This window comes from Pimephales promelas, chromosome 23 (genome assembly GCF_988280905.1).
Source record: "Pimephales promelas chromosome 23, fPimPro1.hap1.1, whole genome shotgun sequence".
Lineage (NCBI taxonomy): Eukaryota > Metazoa > Chordata > Actinopteri > Cypriniformes > Leuciscidae > Pimephales > Pimephales promelas.
Window position 1 is genome coordinate 9,185,913 of NC_142791.1, and position 25,632 is coordinate 9,211,544.

General features: G+C 37.3%; 2 protein-coding genes across 3 annotated transcripts; both read left to right on the forward strand.

Moving 5' to 3' along the window:
• The first annotated feature begins 1,858 nt into the window (after positions 1-1,858).
• Positions 1,859-12,587, forward strand: LOC148969392 (protein mono-ADP-ribosyltransferase PARP14-like). 2 transcript variants are annotated; one of them, XM_089126078.1, is made up of 19 exons: positions 1,859-2,136; positions 2,341-2,447; positions 2,684-2,714; positions 3,007-3,125; positions 3,459-3,489; positions 3,689-3,892; positions 4,342-4,575; positions 5,953-8,342; positions 8,706-8,936; positions 9,189-9,398; positions 9,574-9,661; positions 9,838-9,987; positions 10,108-10,170; positions 10,316-10,498; positions 10,621-10,827; positions 10,948-11,553; positions 11,642-11,793; positions 11,903-12,077; positions 12,160-12,587. In XM_089126078.1, exons 1-19 carry the CDS (start codon positions 1,962-1,964, stop codon positions 12,438-12,440), a joined length of 5,637 nt encoding a protein of 1,878 aa, XP_088982204.1. In that variant the 5' UTR covers positions 1,859-1,961; the 3' UTR covers positions 12,441-12,587. The 2 variants fall into 2 exon arrangements, with proteins under 2 accessions (XP_088982204.1, XP_088982203.1); XM_089126077.1 differs by having other exon boundaries at positions 1,860-2,136; positions 9,574-9,682.
• Positions 12,588-14,018: 1,431 nt separating this feature from the next.
• Positions 14,019-25,597, forward strand: LOC120482342 (protein mono-ADP-ribosyltransferase PARP14). Its single transcript, XM_089126081.1, has 17 exons — positions 14,019-14,230; positions 14,477-14,589; positions 15,436-15,466; positions 15,965-16,168; positions 17,795-18,028; positions 18,155-18,781; positions 19,447-19,659; positions 20,504-20,734; positions 20,863-22,548; positions 22,834-22,983; positions 23,071-23,133; positions 23,234-23,416; positions 23,522-23,728; positions 23,831-24,436; positions 24,525-24,676; positions 24,786-24,960; positions 25,043-25,597. The coding sequence occupies exons 1-17, from the start codon at positions 14,056-14,058 to the stop codon at positions 25,321-25,323; spliced, it is 5,331 nt and encodes a 1,776-aa protein (XP_088982207.1). The 5' UTR covers positions 14,019-14,055; the 3' UTR covers positions 25,324-25,597.
• Positions 25,598-25,632: the final 35 nt, after the last annotated feature.

Consider the following 25,632-nt stretch of genomic DNA (forward strand, 5'->3'; position numbering starts at 1 on the left):
AGTGAATTAATGTTTTGAAGTCCATAAAAATACTCCACACAGCTCCAGGGGGTTAAGCCTTCTGAAGCGAAGCGATGTGTTTGTTTGAGAAAAATATATGAAAAAGTTTATAAAGTAAAAAAAAAAAATTGCTTCCGGCCAAAAGAACATACTAATTTAATTTAAGCAATTCACTGCCATTTTAGGCTTGGAAGAGTCAGGATTTTTTTTATTATAACTATTCTTCTGAAAAAAGAAGGTCATATACACAAAGGATATCTTGAGCGTGAGTCAATCATTGAGTAATTTTCATTTTTTGGGTGAACTATCCCTTTATGCCTAGCCCATAGCCCTTTAAACCTCATCAACAGAAAGCTTTTTCTCTGTCATGGGATTAAATAGTTCTAGACTTAGTCTAGTCCAGAGTTTAATAAACTGATTTCCTGGAGGAAGATTAGAGCAAGGACTAAACTGATGCTGAAAGGGATAGTTCACCCAAAAATGAAAATTCTGTCAGTAATTACTCACTCTCATTTTGTTCCAACCCCGTAAGACTTTCGATCATCTTCGGAACACAAATTGAGATATTTTAGTTTAAATCTGATAGCTGGCTCAATCCAGGCTGCAAGATAATTTCATCTGACGGCCCAGAAAAGTTAGAGCACTACTCCATCTGTCCAGGTCCTTCAGTTTCCCAAGTCCGTGCATGTTGATAAGCTCTTTATAAGTTTTCAATATAGTTCAGGTCAGGGTACTGGGATGGCCAAGCAGAAAAGTCATTTTGTGCTCAATTACTTTTTTTTTGTGTGTGGTTGTTGATTTTTAACATCTACAGGCTATATGAACCAGTGACTTCAGTGTTTATCAGACAGTCAGGAAAAGGTTATACTGCCATCTGTTGGTTGCATATTACTTTTATTGCCTAAAGGTTTCATGGCACTAAATTAACCAATTAAGTTATTCTGATAAAAATTCACTGCTGCTGCTGCAAAAAAAAAAAAAAAAACTTTGTGTGACCTCGCAGCCAAAATAAAATAACCACGTGTATTTTATTTACACAGTTTAACACAAACTGATAAGCATTATTTTTTGTCAAATTAAGACTCAACAGCCAGTCCTTTCAGAAAAACGCGGAGTTTTTTGTGATTGTTGCGGTCAAAAAGTAATTTCTTATTACTTCCTATGATAAGCAAGCAAATAGGCCTACATCACAGAAAGTGCTGGAATATTTAATTTCTCACCTTGTTTTATTTCAGGCTGTAACGAGTGGAAATAAGGTGTTCAACTCTCTAATTTTAAATTTCATATTTAAAAGATCTTAGTTACAACAGAGTATAATGATACAAATAATGATATCAATTTTCATACCAATTAAGGTTCATAATACAATAATTGCATACTGTACAAAGATTAAATTAGGCCTAAGCCTAGTACAATTGATTTATTTATCTTTTGTCATACTATTATTAAAATGAAAAAAACAAAAACAAAAACAATAATCAACACGCTTTCAGACGCAGATCAACACGCTAAATAAGGCTTATCACAGCTCGGTTAATAAACAATTCATTTTCCAGCATTAAAGGATAGGCTAATATATGATGACTGCATTCAAGACTGTTTAGCAAATTACCAGCACGTCGGCAATAATTTCCAATGAAATGCATCAATTGTTTTTAAAGTTAAACAAATAAAAATGGATTCGCATTTGATAGGCTACTCACACTCTGATGTCATCCACCTTCGCTGGTCCTCTAATTCGCTAGCGTTGTCACTAAAAACCATGCTAAAAACCTAGGGTCCTAGAAATGCGGTCCTAGAAGTGGGGTTCTGAAAATGCAGCCTCCGTTTTTGCAAGCAAATGCTACTTCCTCCGTTTCACAGCAACTTATCACAGAAACAAAAGTGAAAATAAGCAGGAGGGCGCGATTCAACTATAACAACGCTGACGAGTAATTTCCCCATTAACCAGATCGATCACGATGGACAAATATCCCCTCACTGTCGAGGGAGACTGGGGAACTGAAAACGCTAAAAGTGTGAAAAATAAACTTCTTATTCACTTTCAGAGTAAGAAGAAATCTCATGGAGGAGACTGCGACGTGCAATATAATGGCGAGAGCAACTCTGCTACAATTCTGTTCAAATCATCTGACAGTAAGTGCTACAAACAAAATGTTAATATAACACGTTTTACATATATGTAACGTTCTGATAAGTAAATTAAATCAAGCTGTTAAGATGTTATCATGATATTCAGAACTCAGGCACACCAACAATAACAACACATAGTTTCCATTTTTATGAGAGCAAAATTTGTATTTTGATGCATCTGACTATGTCTGATTGTTTGTGTTTAAGTTCGAGATGCCGTACTCCTTCAGGAAGAACACATTATTACTATTGACAGTCATAAAATCAAGCTGAAAGTGTACAAACCCAGCGATGCAGACAGCACTGGACAAAAGGTGAGATATTACCACAAATTCCATCTTGACTGCATCAAGTCAATACTTTTGAACAATATATGGTCTATCATAAAAATCTGAAACTTATTTTATTATACAAACATGTTTTATAGTTTCTTTAGAAATGGTTGTTATTTCTCTATATTGTTGAAAGAGGGCGGAGGAGAGAACACGTAATGTTTTCTACATGTTTTGTTCTCCATGTAGTCATAAATGCTTTATTTGTTTGTGTTCAGACGGCGCAGGCATGTGGAAATCAGAAACCAAGTAAGACAATCATCTGAACTTTGTCTCCAGCTCCTTGTATCACGTGTTATTTCATTATTTAGGTTATCTTACTGTTATTACCCATGTATTTACTCCTTTTCAGCAGTAAAGATATCAGTCATGTATTTGTAACCCCCTTCCCCTCACCTCCTCAGTCCCAAAAAACCCCAACAACAATCATTTGCTGTATAATTGCCTACAGCTATAGGGAGTCTTAAAATAAAATCCTTCCATTTACAAGAGAAGAATGTGTTGTGGTGTATCTGACTAAGCCTGATTGTTTGTGTTTAAGGCAGAGATGACAAACTATTCCAGGCAAAACATATCAAAACAACTGACAGCAATCAAATCAAGTTGAACAAGTCCAAATCCAGTGATGCAGAGAACCAGGGAGACAGGAATGGACAAAGAGTGAGTAGACTTATTTTAAAATGCTAAATTAGGAACAACAGTGCTTTGCTTTTCCAAATAAACAATGAACAAGTGCAAACCAAACCCTTTAGATTGAATCAAGCCACTGCTACAGTATATATGGTCTATACGAATTTAGAACATTAGTCATTAAAATATTACTGTTTTATTGTTGAGATGTAGGCACATTTTCTCTATAGGAAGATGGTTGCCATTTTTCTGTACTGTTTCACAAGGTCGGAGATTAAAAAAAGAATAAATAACTTGTCCAACTTGTTTAGTATGGTTTCTATTTGTACATATTCTAAATGTTTTACATTTGTCTGGTTCTAGATGGGGCAGGCAAGTGGAAATCAGGAACCAAGTAAGTAATCATCTGGAAATATGTAAATGTGATATTTTTTATTGGTTAGGTTGTTTTACCGTTATAGCTGATGTACATAAATAATTTTCATATTAAATTATAAAGACATGAATCAGGTAGTTACCTCATTGGTATACAAATATTGAGGTTAGTTTAATTATAGGGGGACCTAAACAAGTCACTTTTAATTTTCCTGAAGGTCAAAGTGTCCCGCAATTCAAGCTGAATGTGAAGAATCCTCAAGAGTCAAGTGCTGTGGTCTTGGAGGACCTTCCAGATGGTTTTAATTCAGATGTTGTGACTCTTTTGGTGGAGAACATTACAAGTCTTTCTGAACATGACTTTGGCATGGAATTAATACCAGAATTAGGAAAAGCAGTTGTGACGTTTAAAAATCCCAGTGGTAAGTTGTTCTGCTCATATAAAAATGTTGACTGAAAAATATCGACCACTTACAAAGGATTGAAACCATTTCAAAACTGTACTCTTTAAACCTGCTATGTGTTCAAGGCGAGAGACAAGGATATCATGATCAATCATCTGAACTTTGTGCCATCCGACAAAGTGTTTGTCGCCATCTGTCGGTGTAGTGTAGGGTTGCCATTTGTCCCGGGACGTCCCGATTATTGGGCCTAATTTATTCGTCCCCGCGCGGGATCTCTCTTGTCCCGATTATTGAGTGCTGTTAAGTCCCGTAAATTAGTTCAAATCTCCTGGAATCTAGAGCTGCACATGCGAGACAGAGCATAGCCTATTGTATGTGCGATTTTTTTTAACCATTCAATGAAACAATTTATACAAAAAACTGGTTCACAGAAATTAAATAACACCATTAATACTTTATACCTACAGTTGCAGGACAGTTCCTTGAGGACAGCAGAACACATGACAAGTTCAAGAAGAGTAATCTGAGGGCCCGTGCACTGGAGAGAAGCACATGTGTGCGGGTGGAGAATCTTCCAGCTAAAGCCAACAACAACGAGATGCTGCTGGAGCTTTATTTTGAGAAATTTGGAGGTTCAATAGAGGAAGTTATCACAATTCCAGCAGAACAAGCAGCCATTATTACCTTTAAGGAGGAAGAAGGTATAGTTCAAGTTCAGTTTTATTTATATAGCACATTTACAACAGCCACTAGGCTGACCAAAGTGCTTTACAGAACACCAAGATTAAAAGAAGATATAACATGCCTAACAAAAAAATAAATAAAAGCAACATAGCTAAGAGTAACCATAAAACAGGAGTAGCAAAACAGTATCAGCCTCAAAAATAAATCAGTAAAACCAGCCAAAGAAAAGAATTAGTATACTAAAGAAAACAGGTAGGTTTTTATTAAAGACTTGAAAGCAGACAGAGAAGGGGCCGTAATCTGTAGAGGCAGGGTGTTCCAGAGTCGTAGCTCTGCCACTGCAAATACACACTCCCCTCTACGCTTGAGGGACTACCATCAGAGCCCGTCACACGTTCTTAGGCTTCTTGATGGAGTGTAGGGATGAAGAAGTTCAGAGAGATAGGCAGGAGCTATAGAGATTTAAAAAACAAAGAGTAGAATTTTTAAATCTATTCTCAGATGAACTGAAAGCCAGTCTAGAGATCTGAGAATAGGAGAGATATGATCATATTTATGACACTCGAAGAAGTCTGGCCGCAGCATTTTGTACAAGCCGAGTACAATTTGCGGGTCATCTGCATAAAACTGAATGGACACACCATGTTTTCTTATAACAGAGCCCAGAGATAGCATGCAGAGAGAAAAGAGATACAGTAGGGAGACAAAATAGAGCCTTGTGGAAGGCCACAAGGAGAAATTACCCATCTTTACTAAAAACTTTCTGTCAGACAGGTATGACTGAAACCATTTCAGAACAGTAGCTTTTAGATCTAGACTAGCGTCTTGGGTGGGTCTAAAAGCTTCTGTTCTGAAATGGTTTCAGTCAAACCTGTCTGACAGAAAGTTTTTAGACCCTGTTTGGAGGCACTTGTTCATAAGAGATACCATACCTGACCCAATCGAATCAATAATTAATTTAATAAATCTTGGGTGAATGATATCGTTGGGACAAAATGAAGGTTAGAGCTTGACAATCACTTCCTTCAGTGTCTGGAGGTTGATAGGTTCCAAAACCTCCCTTAAAGCAGAAACAGGTGACAAGATTTGGGAATCACTTAAGTTAGGGCAGAACGCTAAGTTTTAAGTTAGTAATTTTGTTAATTAAAAAAATCTCACAAAGCCTTCACATAGAGCATCAAAAGCAATAGCCAATGTGTTAACAGAAGGATTAACAACAAACTGATGAACTGAAAACAGAACCTTTGGTTTAGAGTGATTGGATTCAATTAAGTAGAAATATAAATGTATATTAAATACATATACAATTGTTTGTAGACTTTTCTGTTATGGTTCTAGACAATATCAATATCATTGCATTTATTCATTGTACATGCAACTTTTACACTTTACAGCCAAAGAGAGAATTTTGAAGCAAGAGAATAACATCTGTGAGGTTCCAGTCAAGATATATCCCTACTTTAAATCACTGGATACAGTCTTGTATGGTGGCAACAGACCACATTTGAAGCTGCCTGAACCCATTACAGTCAGTGTACATCCTGCCATCAGGAAGTTCCTCCTCATGAAAGCGGAGATTTCCTCTATTAGTGGCCAGCTGAGCTCACATTTCTGCAAAATAAACATGGACAAACCTGAAGCTTTGCTTAGTCCTGATCCAGCATTACTGAAACAGAAAAGAGTTACCAGAAGACACATTGATGGCTGGAGTAAGAATGCCTGTGATGCCTTCAAGAAAATAATCTCAAACTACACAATATCTGAGTGGCCGGTGTCACACACCTTGTGGTCTAAAGTGGAGAGTGATGTAAAGGAATTGGTGAAAGACAAGGTTTTCACAGATATGGATGCCTCTAAAGGTGTCCTGACACTGGCGGGAATGACCCATGAGATTACTGGACTGAAGCCCATCATGGAGAAAATTATAGAGAGAGCAACAAATCAAATGGAGAGAGAGAAGATCAGTGTGACAGACCATATGGAGATTTCTCCTGCCATGTACTCTCTGCTTTTACAAGATGGCCTGAAAACTGCTGTTTCTCCACAAATGCACATTGACTACAATAAAAAAATGAACAGACTACATTTTTCAGGAATTCATTCAGAAATTCTTGCATTCAAGAATTGGGTCCTTGAGAAGAAATTAAGCATGAAACAGAAGCCCTTAAAGATTGACCGTTCAGTCCTGGAGTTCCTGAGATCAGTGAACTGTGATGAAATGTCCACAGATCTCTTTATATCTCATAGAATAACTGCTGTCTACACAATCGAGAATGGAGATGTTGTTGTGAGTGGGAGCACAGAAAAAGCACTTGTTGAGGCAGAGAAGAGGGTGAATATGGTTCTTGCATCCAAAGAGCTCATTGTAGAAGATCAGGGTGTCCTTCAAATGCCAGAGTGGCAAGATCTCAAAAAACAATTGGAAGAAACGTTAAATACTTCTAAAAAGAAATCTGTGTTTATTAATCATTCACAGAGAGGCAAAATAATAGTGACTGGATTCAGAGACCCAGTGATGGAGGTCAGTGATAACTTGGGACATTTCATTGTAGAACACACTAGAATTGAAGAAACTGTTCGTGTCAAATCACATGCAGCAGTTGAATTTATAAAAGAAAGAAAATCACAAAACTGGCAGCATTTAATTAAGTCTGATGAGATGAAAGTGAATTTTGATTCAAAGAGACCCTGGATCAAACTGTCTGGAGAGCGTAAATTTGTCCAGCCAGTTTTGACTGTCTTTAAAAGGTTGGCAGATGCTCTTTACACAGATACACTCATCATTAAAAAGGCAGGAGCAAAGAAGTACTTCAGGGAACAGGGTAAAATGATTCTCTCAGTACTGTTGAAGGATAAAAGATATGTGGTGGTGCTCCAGGAAGACGACATGCTGGAAGAGGAGGAGGATGAATTTACTCAGCACAGCTTTGAAGATTTTGGCCAGGTCTCTTGTGAAGTTCGAACTCCAGGTGGAATAACTGTTACTGTCAGGATGGCAGACATTTGCAAGCTCCGTGTTGATGCTGTGGTCAATGCTGCTAATGGAGATCTGATGCACAGTGGTGGTGTAGCTTTCGCACTTCTACAAGCTGCCGGACCATGTCTACAACAATACTCTGACCATTACGTAAAAACAAATGGGCCTCTGAAGCCTGGAGATGCCATCATCACTGAAGCTGGACGTCTTCCCTGTAAATATGTGGTACACGCTGTTGGACCTCGCTTCAGCGATTCAGACCGACAAACCACTGTGCAACGCCTGAGACGTGCTGTGAGGGAAAGCTTGAACCAGGCGTCGAGCAAAAACTGCTCCTCTATTGCAATTCCAGTGATTAGTTCAGGGATATTTGGTTGTCCTCTTGAACTTTGCACTGAGTCAATCGCCAAGGAAGTGTGTGACTACATTGAAGCTCATAACCGAAGAGGCTCCAGTAGCACATTAACTGCGATTCACTTGGTTGACAATAATGGCAACAATGTAAAAGCCATGGCTCAAGCGGTCAGAAAGGAGTTTGCTGCTTATAACCCTAAAATGACTTTCCCTCAGCAAAACAAACCTCATGGGTATAGTAACGAACAAGGCTCTCGTGGTCGTGGTCGTGGCCGTGGTCGTGGCCGTGGAAACTATGGCCAAAGAAACCATGAGTTTGAAGATCCCAAAAGCTGGGGTAATAAATCCTTTGAAGGACAGGCACCTTTTGAAAGGTTGAGTGTTCTTGAGACCAAAACTACAAAAGAGGGACTCAAAATCTTTCTGAGCGAAGGAAACATCCAGGATGCACATGTAAGTGTAAATATTGAGTTTTTTGTTCCACAAAATATCTAACAATCCTAACAAGAAAGAAAGAAAGAAAGAAAAACACAACACTGCTTAAAATTATACCTTTAGAATTATAAAATAAAATATAATTAAAAGGATAGTTCACCCAAAAATCAAAAGTCTGTCATTTATTTTACGCACCCTTATGTCATTACAAACCTTCTGCTCCATAACAGAATTTACATTTTAGACTGAACTATCCCTTCAATGATACATTCTCTGGAAAATAGCATACAGGTCAGATCAAAGTGAGGTATTTTATATTGTTTTTATGGTAATTGGGACCATTTCCTCAAAGTAGTATCTCCTTTTTTTTTTCTCCTGCAGGCTGATATCATTGTAAACACTATGTCGGAGGACTTGGACCTCAGTAAAGGTGCCGTCTCCAAAGCACTCCTTCAGACTGCTGGCCATCAGCTCCAGTCAGAAATCCACAGAGCTGGTCGCTCAGGCAAAATCAGTTATGGTGAAATGGTCGTCACAAATGGTTACACACTAAAATGTCAAAAAGTCTACCATGTAGTTTGTCCATTTTGGAAAAAAGGCTCAGCAGATATGGTAAGAATATTTTGTAATTTAAATTGATCAAAAATATCATTGCTGACTGATTAAATGTTATGCTAAATATGTAGGTTCCATTTATTTATTTAGATGGATGAATGAATGAATGAATGAAGTATTTATATAGCGCATTTTTCTAATGTGCTACTGTACACCCAAAGTGCTTTACAGTCATGTCAGAGGGTCACTCCTCAATGATGATGGTGCTTATTTAAAGATTATAATAGATATTTATTTACATCGTAAAAGGTACTCGTTCAGATCATTAGAGATTGCCTGAAAAAAGCAGATACCTGGAGAATGGCTTCAGTCGTCTTCCCAGCTATCGGCACTGGGAATCTTGGCTTTCCTAAAGATGTGGTGGCCAGAATCATGCTGACAGAGTTCCAGGAATTTAACGCTACAAATCTCAGAGAGGTCACTGTGATCGTCCACCCTTCTGACAAAGAGAGCATTCAGGTGAGTGAAGGAAAAATAGATGCAAGAACCATGAAAAACAAAGTCAAGGTTTTTCCCATCACATAAAGTATTATCAATATGTGCTTTTTTTAAAAACACTATAAATTATCTAAATAATTTACCATAGTTTCTCATGTTAAAGTTGTCTTGTATATTTCTGTGTTTTATCTATTAGTGCTTTACCGGCATCTTTAGAAATAAGATCCAGGATCCCATCACTAAAGGAGCACATCAACATTCAATGCCTAAAATAAATAATTCTGGCAAGTCAGCTCAGAACTCTGGTAACTCTCTTATCTGATGTCCATCCAACTTATTTGTTTTGTACATTTCATTACAATATTCAGATAAAAAATATATATATACAGGAGGATATATTTAGGATAGTGACAAAATAAAACTAGAGATTTTCCATATACATCTTTATGTTTTTCTTTAGAGCTTGCTGGCAGAGTCTCCTCTCCCTCTCTTGGGGTGCACACTATGCAGTTGGGGCGAGTGACTCTGGAGGTTTCATCGGGAGATATAACTAAAGAAAAAACTGATGCAATTGTCAACTCTTCAAATCAGACATTTTCTCTGAAAGCAGGTTAATCAAACTTCACACACTGTCTTGCTTATTTGAATTAATTTCTGTTTCATTTATAATTTATATCACATTTGAAGAGAATTATAATGTAACTGTATTTTTTTTTTAATTGTAATCCAGGAGTATCCAAGTCCATTTTAGATGCTGCTGGATTACAAGTGGAACAAGAATGTTTACAGATTGGTTTGTATTTTTTTTAATCTATTATCATTTCTTGTTGATGGACATTACCTTTTTGAATACTTCAAAAGTGATCTAATGAACTTTAGATACAATTGGTAAACCTCCTCCTCTCTTTTCTATTGGTAAACCCATTTTCTTTCGATAGTGAGATCATCAAAAATGCAGCAAACAGAGATTGTGACCTCAGCTGGGCTCCTGTCATGTGGAAACATCATCCATATTATTGGTCGCAATGATCCCTCTGGCGTTAATGATGTTGTTTTCTCTGTTCTGAAGTTGTGCGAGTCTCGCCAAATTACTTCTGTTGCCTTCCCTGCTCTTGGCACTGGTAAAAATGCTTTGTGTGGTCTTTATATATATATATATATATATATATATATATATATATATATATATTATACTGAAATATTGTGTGAATTATTTATGATTCTTCGATCTTTAATCCTTCAGGTCAGGGTGGTGCAAAACCAGGTGATGTTGCAGATGCAATGGTTGATGCAGTTGTTGACTTTGTGAAGAAAAAGAAACCGGTGCATGTAAGGTTTGTGAAGTTTCTCATATTCCAGACGAACATGTTGGCAGACTTCCACCAAAGTATGGTCAGAAGATCTGGTGAAAAAGTACAGGAGGATAAAGGTCTGTTCACCAAAATTAAAGGTCAGTAAACAATAATACAAAGTATGCTAATCCTATTCATTCTTGTTTTTCTTAAACGCAGTAATTAATTCCTCTTTATCTTTCCAACAAAAATGTACCTTGCCTTGAATAAAAAAAAAGACTTTTTTACATGGGAAAGTTCAGAATCTCCCTCAAATGAAGAATTTGTGATGGTGGGTGAGGAAATTGAGCCAGCTGTGTTCCAGCTGTGTGGAGAGACACAAGAGGACCTGAATGAAGCCAGAGACATGATCAACAGCTTGATATTACGGGAGCACTTGACCATCCCAATCCGTGATCCAGCCATTGCTCATTTCACAAAGGAGGATGTAGAAATTCTGAACGGCATGCAGAGGGAGTTCACAATCAATGTCCAACTTGAGAAGAAAGGCCAAGACTCTGTCGTCACATTGGAGGGACTGACAAGAGACGTTCATAGTGCAGAGAGTCGTATTCGGGATATGATCCGCAAGGTGGAAAGGAATGAAACCCGAAGACATGAGGCATTTATGATCGGCAGTGTAGTCAAGTGGCAATATCAGGAGAATGGACGTAGCATCAAAAACTTTGATATGTTGACTAATTATGACCTGGAAAAGGCCTTTCAAAACCGGCTGCCTTCAGTGAAAATCAAGATTAATAATGATGAATATGAGGCCGATTTAGTTCGCAAAGAGGCCACAAGAGGGAGAGTGAGGATTGAACTGAACAGAGTAGATCTGAAAGGTGCGAATATTTTATAATTTAGACAATTATCCAAAGGCCATCATGTACAAAGTTTAGTTATTCATGTTTTTGTTATTTTTGTCCATAGATGCAGCACCAGCTCAAAGTTCTTTGCCTTCACACTGGGAGGACATGAAAGGGAAGTCAGTTGTTCTTGTGAAACTCACATCAGGCTCGAATGAATATAAAGATGTCGAGAAAGAGTTCAGAAGAACCGGTCTAACCCCTAACATCATTGAAGTAAGACTAGATGAAGGGGAAAGACAAATCTCCTGTTTATTAGTTTCGAAAGGTTCTGGTTTGCATTTTATTAGTATGTTGAAATTCTAATATTTATTTTTGTCTTTAGATTGAAAGAGTTCAGAACAGCACACTTTGGAAAAACTATATGATCAAAAAGGAGGATCTGGAAGACAAAAACAAGCACAAAAAAAATGAAAAGCGTCTCTTCCACGGCACTGGTCCTGATAAGACAGATCAGATCAACCACCACGGCTTCAATCGCAGCTATGCTGGAGCACATGGTATCAATCAAATTCAGCATAAACTTTATTTCCACTTGTATCCATTTGTGTTAACAGTCTATTGTTCTTGTTCTGTTTTTAGGAGCCATGTTTGGGAATGGATCATATTTTGCTGTGGACCCGAGTTACTCAGCTCAAGGCTACTCTCAACCTGATGTCAAAGGGCATAAACGCATGTATCTCGCCAGGGTGCTTGTCGGTGATTTCACTCAAGGAAATCAAGGCCTTCCTGTTCCCCCTGCGAAGAGCTCCAATAGTGCTGATCTGTATAACAGTGTGACTGACGACATCAACAACCCAACCATGTTTGTGATCTTCAATGATGTACAGGCTTACCCTGAATACCTAATCACCTTCCAGTAGCGATTATGAGATCTCCGTTTCTGTTTTTGTTTCCCGTTTTGTCATTTGGTGTAGCTGAAAAAACTGGTATGTGAAATTTTTACTGGGAATGTAGACTGGTTGCATCATGCTCATATAAATGAGAGAACAGCAATTTATCCTGAGAAAGTTTCCTTCTAATCTTTATTTAATCAATAATTATTTGTTTTCATATATTGAAGTATTGCCAAACAAAGAAAACAGTTTGTGCTGAACATATATATGGGGATTATGTGCATGCAGATTAAAGGGACACATTGATTAAAATTAGACATGTCATTATATAACAAAGGACTTAAATTATGATTTGTTAAAAAAAAAAAAAATATATATATATATATATATATATATATTATTTGTTATGCTGTGTAAATATCCTTAGATATCCTTACAAAATTTAGGCAGAATATTAATTACAAATGTTAACTAGCATAATAATAATAATAAAAAAAAAACTGTTTGTCTTTTCAAATCTGTCGTGTGTCATATTGAGTTGGCTTGTGCATTTTGCTGGGAGAATATGTTGCGTTCACTTGTAATTACCGTAAATACATTTCTTTATGCTTTTGAATGGTTGAATACACTAATCAGTCTGCACAGTGCCACTTCCAAGTCGAGCACACCATGGGTGCTTCTTAATACTCAAATTGATGCTTCCTCTTTTCCTCGCTCCTCTATCCTCAAACCAGCATTCGGGCGAGTACCCAATGACCGAGTACCCGCTAATATTTGATTTAACAGGAGGAGTTGTATTACGTTGTCGTTTGTGCTGTGCGTGAGGGCAAGGAATCAATAGGCACGGGTGGATTGAGGGTTCAATAGCCAAGACTATTTGGAGTCAATTCGGTACCCACTACCCACTTATATGCAGCTGCTTTCAAATGGTCCGAAGACCATCAAAGGTTTCAAATGACAGTCCATCAAGCGCATCCATTCATGATAAAAGTGCTCGAAATGGCTCTGGGGGGTCAATAATTGTCTTCTGAAGTGAAGCAATGCATTTGTGCAAAATGCAATGCCTATTGCCTATTATACCTATGCAAAAAGTAGGTATAAAGTTCTTATTAAAAATTCTTATTGGTTGTGATAATAATACTAATAAAATGCTGCAAAAAGTATCAACAAGCAAGTATTATTTTCAAAAGAATGGTATTTTATACAATGAAATGAATTTGTACAACTTTTAGTTGATTATCTTCACTATTTTCTGATTGTAATGCCATTTCCAAGGAAGCTATTAGAACATAATAATTATTTTTATTTACAAACAGTCGTACTTCTGGTATCAAGTTGCTTTTATTAAATAATATTTGTTTAGCCAACTTTTGCCTATTTTCGACTTGAATGCGTGACATGTTATCAAGAATGCCTGACTTGGAGGTAGCCTATCCAATTGAAGGGAGCAGTCAGGTATCGTAGGCCTAAACCACTGTGTTTACATGTTCTAGGGTAAACTTTGCATTAGCAATCGCAGTACAGTGTCCTCGACACTAAAGGTTTCATGGCAAACTGACGAAGAAACGAAAGTGAAAATAGCAGGAGGGCGTGATCAAATAAACACTGACGGCAAGTCAGTTCGTTCGCCAGAACGGTCGCGATGGACGAATATCCCCTCACTGTCGAGGGAGACTGGGGAACTGAAAACGCTAAAAGTGTGAAAAATAAACTTCATATTCACTTTCAGAGTAAGAAGAAATCTCAGGGAGGAGACTGCGTCGTGCAATATAATGGGGAGAACAACTCTGCTACGATTCTGTTCAAATCATCTGACAGTAAGTGCTAAACACAAAAACATAACAAGTTAACAAAATAACACGTTTTGTGTTTTTAAGTAATGTAATAAAGCTTTAGAGATATGTAAGGTAATTTCAGGTTCAAAAATAGCCTAAAAGGTGTAATAAACGAATTAGCCTAATGGTAAATTAATCTGTGAATCTTCCGGTCACCGTTGTTGTTTTTGTGTGACCGTTCGTTTTAAAGTGTTGTGATGTATCTGACTAAGTCTGATTGTTTTTAAGTCCGAGATGCCGTACTCCTTCAGGAAGAACACGTTATTACCATTGACAGTCAGAAAATCAAGCTGAAAGTGTACAAACCCAGCGATGTACAGGAAGACAGCACTGGACTAAGAGTGAGTAAACAAAATGCAGATTTAAGACCACAATGCTTTTACAATAAAAACCAGAGCTTAGTGGCTTAAAAAATTCAAGAATTAAAACAATTCTTAGATTGCAGGTAAAACAGAATTAACAAAATCATCTATAAAAATATATTAATTTTAAATTTACAACAAAATATGAGTTAACTAAAAATAAATAACATGCGTTACTTTGAATTCACATTTATTAAATGACAGCTCTCCTGTCTCATGTTGAGAGAAATCGGGACCAAGATGCATTGTGTGTGCTGTGTGAACATGAATGTGTTTCCCATTTAATGGCTGACAGCTCTCCTGTCCCCATATTGAAAGAAATTGAGAGTGAGGTTCGGTGCTCTGCATGTGCGCTGTGAACATGACCGTTATTGTGGTTTTAGACTAAATGTGAGCATGAATTCACTCATCTCACTTGCACAAAAACAGATTCAGTATCCCTAAAATTAATACAAACTCACAAAAATGACCAGTTAAACAACACATTTATTCTCCCGTGTCTTATTCTTCTGCAATCCAGAAGGGCAGCACATCTGAAAGGTTTGTTTGAGCTGCAACTGTACAGATGTGAAATCTCCTTTCCTTCATCCTGAGGCTTATTCATTCTTAAAAGGGCCTTTATATCTGTAAATGTAAATCTTTATGTCAAAAATATAAATGTTTGTTGATTTTTCTGTTTATTAAGAAAACAAACAAGCCCAGCCTAGATGAGAAAACGTACATAAAAAAATATTAGTTACTTTCCAGTGAGTAAATGCAGTATTGTTATGCATTACTTTTAAAAGTTACTTTCCCCAAAACTGATTGTAAATGCTGTGATTTTAGGTGGAGCAGGCATGTGGATATCAGGAGCCAAGTGAGTAAATCATCTGGACTTTGGTCTCTGACTGCATACAGTACATGCATGTGATCTTTTATTAGGTTAGGTTATCATGCTGACCTTGCTGATGTACTTTTTTACACATTTGTTTTCAATGTAAAATAAATAAAATAAAAAAACTAAATAACATTTAGAAAAAAATCTTTCTTTTTCCTTTAAATCCTCCCTTGTCAGGCTTATGCTACTCTGAGCAGTGCCTGAACTTTGTATTTTGAGCACTCGTATTTTGCGTTGTTTTTGCCTCTTCACGATGACTCGCTTGCTTTAGTCCTCAGTTGTTGGTCGCTTTGGATAAAAGGGTCTGCTAAATGACTAAATGTAAATGTAAATGATACAAAACACTATTTTGTTAGTTAACAGTAGTTGATACTGTTAACTGACTTTACAAAGAAATCTTTTAATGCTTTTAATCATCCTTTTTTACACCCTTCAATGATATTTTATAAATATGTGTCACTTTTATTTTGTCTCAAGATCAAAATACCTCTCAAACTGATTTGGATGTGAAGAAGCCTCAAGAGTCGAGTGCTGTTGTCCTGGAGGACCTTCCAGATGAGTTTAAACAAGATGTTGTGACTCTTTTGGTGGAGAACATTACAAATCTTTCTGAAAATGACTTTACCATGGAATTAATACCAGAATTAAGAAAAGCAGTTGTGACCTTTAAAAATCCCAATCGTAAGTTGATAACATATACATACTTTTTTTATCATAATGTAAGCATATTTCACTATAGTCAAACTCTTTTGCACCAACACAATGCTTAAGTTTTACGTGATGGTCTTTTTGGCCTGGAGGAAATTGGAAAACTGTAAATTGTAGAAAGAAATAGATCATATTTTTTTTAATAGTAGATTTATAAATATTATACATTTAAATAAGAAATATTATCTGTAAAACATGCAAAACTCCTCAAAGCACAACAAGCGTATCGGTGAAATACCGGAATATTTGACTGCATATTTGATCACTTTTTTGACATTATTGATACTGCTTGCAATCACAAAGCAACAGACCGCTATATGGGACATAAAAAAAATGTCCCATATTTGCAGTGCTTTAATTATTTTAAACATTTCTTGAGTGAGCCATAGTTTAAAAGAAGACTTTCTAACTAACCTTCCAGCAAGCAGTGCTCCAAGATGTTTTGTAATGTAAATAAGCTTGATATGTAAATAACACTTTTTTTAAAAATAGCCCACTTAAAAAGTGTTTATCACAAATAAATGATAAAATGCTAAACATGAATAAATGTAAAAAAAAATGCATTGAATTAAAAGGATAGTTCACTTTGTGTTTTAGCTTACCTCAAAGGCATCCAACATGTAGGTGTCTTTGTTTCCACAGTATTTTCAATTTCAATTTTATTTTTAGGTCAAACCGTTCTTGTCTGTCAGTCATATAATGGAGGTTTATGGGGTCCACCTCAAAGAGCATGCACAGTGAAGTCTAAATTAAACATGAGTTAATGACTCGTAAATGTAAATACACGTTGATGGCCTAAGACACGAAACGAGCGGTTTGTGTGAGAAAACTAACAGTATTTATATCGCTTTTACCTCTTGTAACCACAGCCACGTCCAAGTACTCTGAGGACGAGGGCGCTTCTGTCTTCGCAAATGCCGGAAAGCCCCGGAAGTGATCTCGCGCGTGTGTACGTCACTCATTGTTTACACAGAGATTTCAGAAGTGTTACTCTTCACTGTGAAGATCTAAACATATTTAGATATACAGGAAATTCCAATGGAAGACGATTTCGATATATCAACAGACAACGTTGATTTTTTTTCTCGCAACCGCGCGAAAGGTCACTTCCGGCGCTTTTTCGGCATTTGAGCAGACCGAAGCGCCCGTGCTTTCAGATAACTTGGACGTGGCTGTGGTTACAAGAGGTTAAAACGATATAAATACTGTTCATTTTCTCACATAAACCGCTCGTTTTGTGTCTTAGGCCATCAATGTGTACTGACATTTACGAATCATTAAATCATGTTTAATTTGGACTTCTCTGTGCATGCTCTTTGAGGTGGACCCCATAAACCTACATTAAATGACTGACAGACAAGAATGGTTTGACCTAAAAATATCAATTTGATCTAAAAATATCAAAATTGAAAATACTGTGGAAGCAAAGACACATACATCTTGGATGCTCTTGAGGTAAGCTAAAACATATCAAAAATTAATTTCAAAGTGAACTATCCCTTTAACAATCCTGTGAAAACAGTGTGCTGCAGCACCCGTACTTCCTGCGCCCCTGATCAAATTCATGCAGCACATTCTGTAAACTATCATTTCTGACAGATGCAGTAAAGTTCCTTGAGAACAGCAGAACACATAAAAAGTTCAAGAAGAATGATCTGAGGGCCCGTGCACTGGAGAGAAGCACATGTGTGCGGGTCGAGAATCTTCCAGCTGAAGCCAACAACAACAAGATGCTGCTGGAGCTGTATTTTGAGAAATGGGGTGGTCCAGTAGAGGAAGTCATCACAATTCCAGCAGAACAAGCTGCCATGATTACCTTTGAGGAGGAAGAAGGTATTCATACATGTTCAATTGCTGTTAATATTTGCTGTTACAGTTATGGATTTGGTTACATTTATTTACCTCATTTTGACTATCAGTGCATTTATTCATTGTACATGCAACTTTCATTCTTTACAGCAAAAGAGAGAATTTTGAAGCAAGAGAATAACATCTGTGAAGTTCCAGTCAAGATATATCCCTACTTTAAATCACTGGATACAGTCTTGTATGGTGGCAACAGACCACATTTGAAGCTGCCTGAACCCATTACAGTCAGTGTACATCCTGCCATCAGGAAGTTCCTCCTCATGAAAGCGGAGATTTCCTCTATTAGTGACCAGATGAGTTCACATTTCTGCAAAATAAACATGGACAAACCTGAAGCTTTTCTTAGTCCTGATCCAGCATTACTGAAACAGAAAGGAGTGACCAGAAGACACATTGATGACTGGAGTAAGAATGCCTGTGATGCCTTCAAGAAAATAATCTCAAACTACACAACATCTGAGTGGCCGGTGTCACATCCCTTGTGGTCTAAAGTGGAGAGTGATGTAAAGGAATTGGTGAAAGACAAGGTTTTCACAGATATGGATGCCTCTAAAGGTGTACTGACACTGGCGGGAATGACCCATGAGATTACTGGACTGAAGCCCATCATGGAGAAAATTATAGAGAGAGCAACAAATCAATTAGAGAGAGAGAAGAATAGTGTGACAGAGCATATGGAGATTCAGGTGGACCAGGCATGTGGATATCAGGAGCCAAGTAAGTAAATCATCTGGACCTTGGTCTCTGACTGCATCCATGCATGTGACCTTTTATTAGTTAGGTTATCATGCGGAACTTGCTGGTGTAATTTTTAACACATTTGTTTTCAATGTTAATGATATTTATTACTAAAAAAATAAATAAAAAATCATTATTTTTCCCTTTAAATACTCTCTTGTCAGGCTTATGCTACTCTGAGCAGTGCCTGAACTTTGAATTTTGAGTACTCGTATTTTGCATTGTTTTTGCTTTGTTAGTTAACAGTAGTTGATCAAGCTCATAGTTCATGGTTATTTTTTGTGTCTACTTCGATTAAATTATAATAGATTATGTTTTTGGACCATTACCTTTGAAAATACCTAGGTGGAAAAAGCCAATAAGCATGGCCAGATGTTTCCAGCCAATTTGCATTACCAGAACCCTCGGAAACCTTTGACAGCCAGAACCAGCTTATTCATTTCTTATTTTGTATTATTTTATTTTTTCATTTTGAACCACTTCTTCGATTCTATAACCTGTCGGGTTCTGCGCTGCGCAAAAATCATGGATACTACTGTTAACTGACTTTATAAAAATATTATCATTTAATGCTTTTGATCATCCTTTTTTTACATCCTTCAATGACATTTTATAAATATGTGTCACTTTTACTTTGTCTGAAGATCAAAATTGTCCTCAAACTGATTTGGATGTGAAGAAGCCTCAAGAGTCAAGTGCTGTTGTCCTGGAGGACCTTCCAGATCTTCCAGATGAGTTTAAACAAGATGTTGTGACTCTTTTGGTGGAGAACATTACAAGTCTTTCTGAAAATGACTTTACCATGGAATTAATACCAGAATTAAGAAAAGCAGTTGTGACCTTTAAAAATCCCAATGGTAAGTTTATATATAACATACATACTTTTTTATCATAATGTAAGCATATTTAACTATAGTCAAACTCTTTTGCACGAACACAATACTTAAGCTTTACGTGATGGTCTTTTTGGCCTGGAGGAAATTAGAAAACTTTAAATTGTAGAAAACTATAATCTAAAAATTAGATTTTTATAAAATGAACACCTTTGATATTTTGCTGGTATATATAGTTGTATGCTTTTATGACTTGACAGGGGTGTGGGAAGAACGCTTAGGTTGGGGTTGCTGTGTATTTATTTATTTTTTTTCCTTCAAAACTCCATGAAGCACAACACGCGTACTGGTGAGAACAATTGTTTAAACAGCATACATACCAGGATATTTGACTGCACCACCTTTTTGACATTATTGATACTGCTTGCAATCAAAAAGCAACGGACCGCTATATGGGACATAAAAAAAAAAATTATAATTTGCAGTGTTTTAGTTATTTTTAACATTTCTTGAGTGAGCCATGGTTTAAAAGAAGGCTTTCTAACTTTTTTGAACCAGAAGTGCCTTGAATCCTTTTTTTCTATAAACACAAGTTTGAAACCCAACTAAAGAGCATCTTCTGGGTCCTTCCTGCATGCAGCGCTCCAAGATGTTTTCCTTGATATGTAAATAACACTTTAAAAAATAGCCCACTTAAAAAGTGTTTATCCCAAATAAATGATCAAATGCTAAAAATGAATAAATGTATATTAACAAAAATTTGCATTGAATTTACAATCCTGTGAAAACAGTGTGCTGCAGCACCCGTACTTCCTGCGCCCCTGATCAAATTCATGCAGCACATTCTGTAAACTATCATTTCTGACAGATGCAGTAAAGTTCCTTGAGAACAGCAGAACACATAAAAAGTTCAAGAAGAATGATCTGAGGGCCCGTGCACTGGAGAGAAGCACATGTGTGCGGGTCGAGAATCTTCCAGCTGAAGCCAACAACAAGATGCTGCTGGAGCTGTATTTTGAGAAATGGGGTGGTCCAGTAGAGGAAGTCATCACAATTCCAGCAGAACAAGCTGCCATGATTACCTTTGAGGAGGAAGAAGGTATAAATACATGTTCAATTGCTGTTAATATTTGCTGTTACAGTTATGGATTTGGTTACATTTATTTACCTCATTTTGACAATATCAGTGCATTTATTCATTGTACATGCAACTTTCATTCTTTACAGCAAAAGAGAGAATTTTGAAGCAAGAGAATAACATCTGTGAAGTTCCAGTCAAGATATATCCCTACTTTAAATCACTGGATACAGTCTTGTATGGTGGCAACAGACCACATTTGAAGCTGCCTGAACCCATTACAGTCAGTGTACATCCTGCCATCAGGAAGTTCCTCCTCATGAAAGCGGAGATTTCCTCTATTAAAGACCAGATGAGTTCACATTTCTGCAAAATAAACATGGACAAACCTGAAGCTTTGCTTAGTCCTGATCCAGCATTACTGAAACAGAAAGGAGTGACCAGAAGACACATTGATGGCTGGAGTAAGAATGCCTGTGATGCCTTCAAGAAAATAATCTCAATCTACACAACATCTGAGTGGCCGGTGTCACAGCCCTTGTGGTCTAAAGTGGAGAGTGATGTAAAGGAATTGGTGAAAGATAAGGTTTTCACAGATATGGATGCCTCTAAAGGTGTCCTGACACTGGCGGGAATGACCCATGAGATTACTGGACTGAAGCTTATCATGGAGAAAATTATAGAGAGAGCAACAAATCAAATGGAGAGAGAGAAGATCAGTGTGACAGACCATATGGAGATTTCTCCTGCCATGTACTCTCTGCTTTTACAAGATGGTCTGAAAACTGCTGTTTCTCCACAAATGCACATTGACTACAATAAAAAAATGAACAGACTAAATTTGTCAGGAATTCGTTCAGAAATTCTTGCATTCAAAAATTGGGTCCTTGAGAAGAAATTAAGCATGAAACAGAAGCCCTTAAAGATTGACCGTTCAGTCCTGGAGTTCCTGAGATCAGTGAACTGTGATGAAATGTCCACAGATCTCTTTATATCTCATGGAATAACTGCTGTCTACACAATCGAGAATGGAGATGTTGTTGTGATTGGGAGCACAGAAAAAGCACTTGTTGAAGCAGAGAAGAGAGTGAATATGGTTCTTGCATCCAAAGAGATCATTGTAGAAGATCAGGGTGTCCTTCAAATGCCAGAGTGGCAGGATCTCAAAAAACAAGTGCAAGAACTGTTCAATACTTCCAAAAAGATATCTGTGTTTATTAATCATTCACAGAGAGGCAAAATAATAGTGACTGGATTCAGAGACCCAGTGATGGAGGTCAGTGGTAACTTGGGACATTTCATTGTAGAACACACTAGAATTGAAGAGACTGTTCGTGTCAAATCACATGCAGCAGTTGAATTCATAAAAGACCGAAAATCACAAGACTGGCAGCATTTAATGAAGTCTGAGGAGGTGAAAGTGAATTTTGATTCAAAGAGACCCTGGATCAAACTGTCTGGAGAGCGTAAATTTGTCCAGCCAGTTTTGACTGTCTTTAAAAGGTTGGCAGATGCTCTTTACACAGACACACACATAATTAAAAAGGCAGGAGCAAAGAAGTACTTTAAGGAACAGGGAAAAATGATGCTCTCGATGCTGTTGAAGGACAAAAGATATGTGGTGGTGCTCCAGGAAGACGTCATGCTGGAAGAGGAGGAGGTTGGCAGTAATGGCAACAATGTAAAAGCCATGGCTCAAGTGGTCAGAAAGGAGTTTGCTTTTTATAACCCAAAAATGACTTTCCCTCAACAAAACAAACCTCATGGGTACAGAAACTATGGACAAGGCTTTCGTGGTCTTGGCCGTGGTCGTGGAAACTATGACCAAAGCAACCGTGAGTTTGAAGGTTTGAATCTATTAGTGCTTTACCAGCATCTTTAGATATAAGATCCAGGGTCCCAAAAAGAGCACATCAACATTCAATGCCTAAAATAAATAATTCTGTCAATTCATCTCAGAACTCTGGTAACTTTCTTATGTGATGTCCATCCCACTTATTTTTTTAGTACATTTTATTGAAATATTTATTCAGATAAAAAAATATATATACAGGATATATTTTAGGATAGTGACAAAATAAAACTAGAGATTTTCCAAATACATCTTTGTTTTTCTTTAGAGCTTGCTGGCAGAGTTTCCTCTCCCTCTCTTGGGGTGCACACTATGCAGTTGGGTCGAGTGACTTTGGAGGTTTCATCGGGAGATATAACTAAAGAAAAAACTGATGCAATTGTCAACTCCTCAAATAAGACATTTTCTCTGAAAGCAGGTTAATCAAACTTTGCACACTGTCTTGCTTATTTTAATGAATCTCTGTTGTAATTTTTTTAACAATTTTTTTTTTATTGTAATCCAGGAGTATCCAAGGCCATTTTAGATGCTGCTGGATTACAAGTGGAACAAGAATGTTTACAGTTTGGTTTGTATTCTTTTTTTTATCTATTATCATAATAGCATAATAATATTATCATAATATCATAAGCATTATAAGCTACCCCCCCCCCCCCTTCTTTCGATAGTGAGATCATCAAAAATGCAGCAAACAGAGATTGTGACCTCAGCTGGGCTCCTGCCATGTGGAAACATCATCCATATTATTGGTCGCAATGGTCCATCTGACATTAAGGATGTCGTTTTTTCAGTTCTGAAGTTGTGCGAGTCTCGCCAAATTACGTCTGTTGCCTTCCCAGCTCTTGGCACTGGTAAATTGCTTTGTGTGGTCTTTATATATATATATATATATATATATATATTATACTGAAATATTGTGTGAATTTTTTATGATTCTTCAATCTCTAACCCTTTAGGTCAGGGTGGTGCAAAACCAGCTGATGTTGCAGATGCAATGGTTGATGCAGTTGTTGACTTTGTGAAGAAAAAGAAACCGGTGCATGTAAGGTTTGTGAAGTTTCTCATATTCCAGACGAACATGTTGGGAGACTTCCACCAAAGTATGGTCAGAAGATCTGGGGAAAAAGTAGAGGAAGATGAAGTTCTGTTCACCAAAATTAAAGGTCAGTAAACAATAATACAAAGAATGCTAATCCTATTCATTATTCTTGTTTTAAACGCAGTAATTAATTCCTGTGTTTCTTTCCAACAAATATGAAAAAAAGATTTTTTTTTGGGGGAAAGTTCAGAATCTCCCTCAAATGAAGAGTTTGTGATGGTGGGTGAGGAAATTGAGCCAGCTGTGTTCCAGCTGTGTGGAGAGACACCAGAGGACCTGAATGAAGCCAGAGACATGATCAACAGCTTGATACTACGGGAGCACTTGACCTGCCCAATCCGTGATCCAGCCATTGCTCATTTCACAAAAGAGGATGTAGAAATTCTGAACGGCATGCAGAGGGAGTTCACAATCAAAGTCCAACTTGAGAAGAAAGGCCAAGACTCTGTCGTCACATTGGAGGGACTGACAAGAGACGTTCACAGTGCAGAGAGTCGTATTCGGGATATAATCCGCAAGGTGGAAAGGAATGAAACCCGAAGGCCAGGGGACATATATGATCGGCAGTGTAGTCAAGGGCAATATCAGGAGAATGGACGTAGCATCAAAAACTTTGATATGTTGACTAATTATGACCTGAAAAAGGCCTTTCAGAACCGGCAGCCTTCAGTGAGAATCAAGATTAATAATGATGAATATGGGGCCAATTTAGTTCGCAAAGAGGCCACAAGAGGGAGAGTGAGGATTGAACTGAACAGAGTAGATCTGCAAGGTGCGAATATTTTATAATTTAGACAATTATCCAAAGGCCATCATGTAGAAAGATTAGTTATTCATGTTTTTGTTATTTTTGTCCATAGATGCATCACCAGCTCAAAGTTCTTTGCCTTCACACTGGGAGGACATGAAAGGAAAGTCAGTTGTTCTTGTGAAACTCGCATCAGGCTCAAATGAATATAAAGATGTCGAGAAAGAGTTCAGAAGAACCGGTCTAACCTCTAACATCATTGAAGTAAGACTAGATGAAGGGGAAAGACAAATCTCCTGTTTATTAGTTTCGAAAGGTTCTGGTTTGCATTTTATTAGTATGTTAAAATTCTAATATTTATTTTTGTCTTTAGATTGAAAGAGTTCAGAACAGCACACTTTGGAAAAACTATATGATCAAAAAGGAGGATCTGGAAGACAAAAACAAGCACAAAAAAAATGAAAAGCGTCTCTTCCACGGCACTGGTCCTGATAAGACAGATCAGATCAACCACCACGGCTTCAATCGCAGCTATGCTGGAGCACATGGTATCAATCAAATTCAGCATAAACTTTATTTCCACTTGTATCCATTTGTGTCAACAGTCTATTGCTCTTGTTCTGTTTTTAGGAGCCATGTATGGGAATGGATCATATTTTGCTGTGGACCCGAGTTACTCAGCTCAAGGCTACTCTAAACCTGATGTCAAAGGGCATAAACGCATGTATCTCGCCAGGGTGCTTGTCGGTGATTTCACTCAAGGAATTCGAGGCCTTCCTGTTCCCCCTGCGAAGAGCTCCAATAGTGCTGATCTGTATAACAGTGTGACTGACAACATCCACAACCCAACCATGTTTGTGATCTTCAATGATGTACAGGCCTACCCAGAATACCTAATCACCTTCCAGTAGCGATTATGAGATCTCTGTTTCTGTTTTTGTTTGTGTTTCCTGTTGGTTTGGTGTAGCTGAAAAAACTGGTATGTGAAATTTTTTACTGGCAATGTAGACTGGTTGCATCATGCTCATATACATGAGAGAACAGCAATTTATCCTGAGAAAGTTTCCTTCTAATCTTTACTTAATCAATAATTATTTGTTTTCATATATTGAAGTATTTCCAAACAAAGAAAACAGTTTGTGCTGAACATATATATGGGGATTATGTGCATGTAGATTAAAGGGACACATTGATTAAAATTAGACATGTCATTATATAAC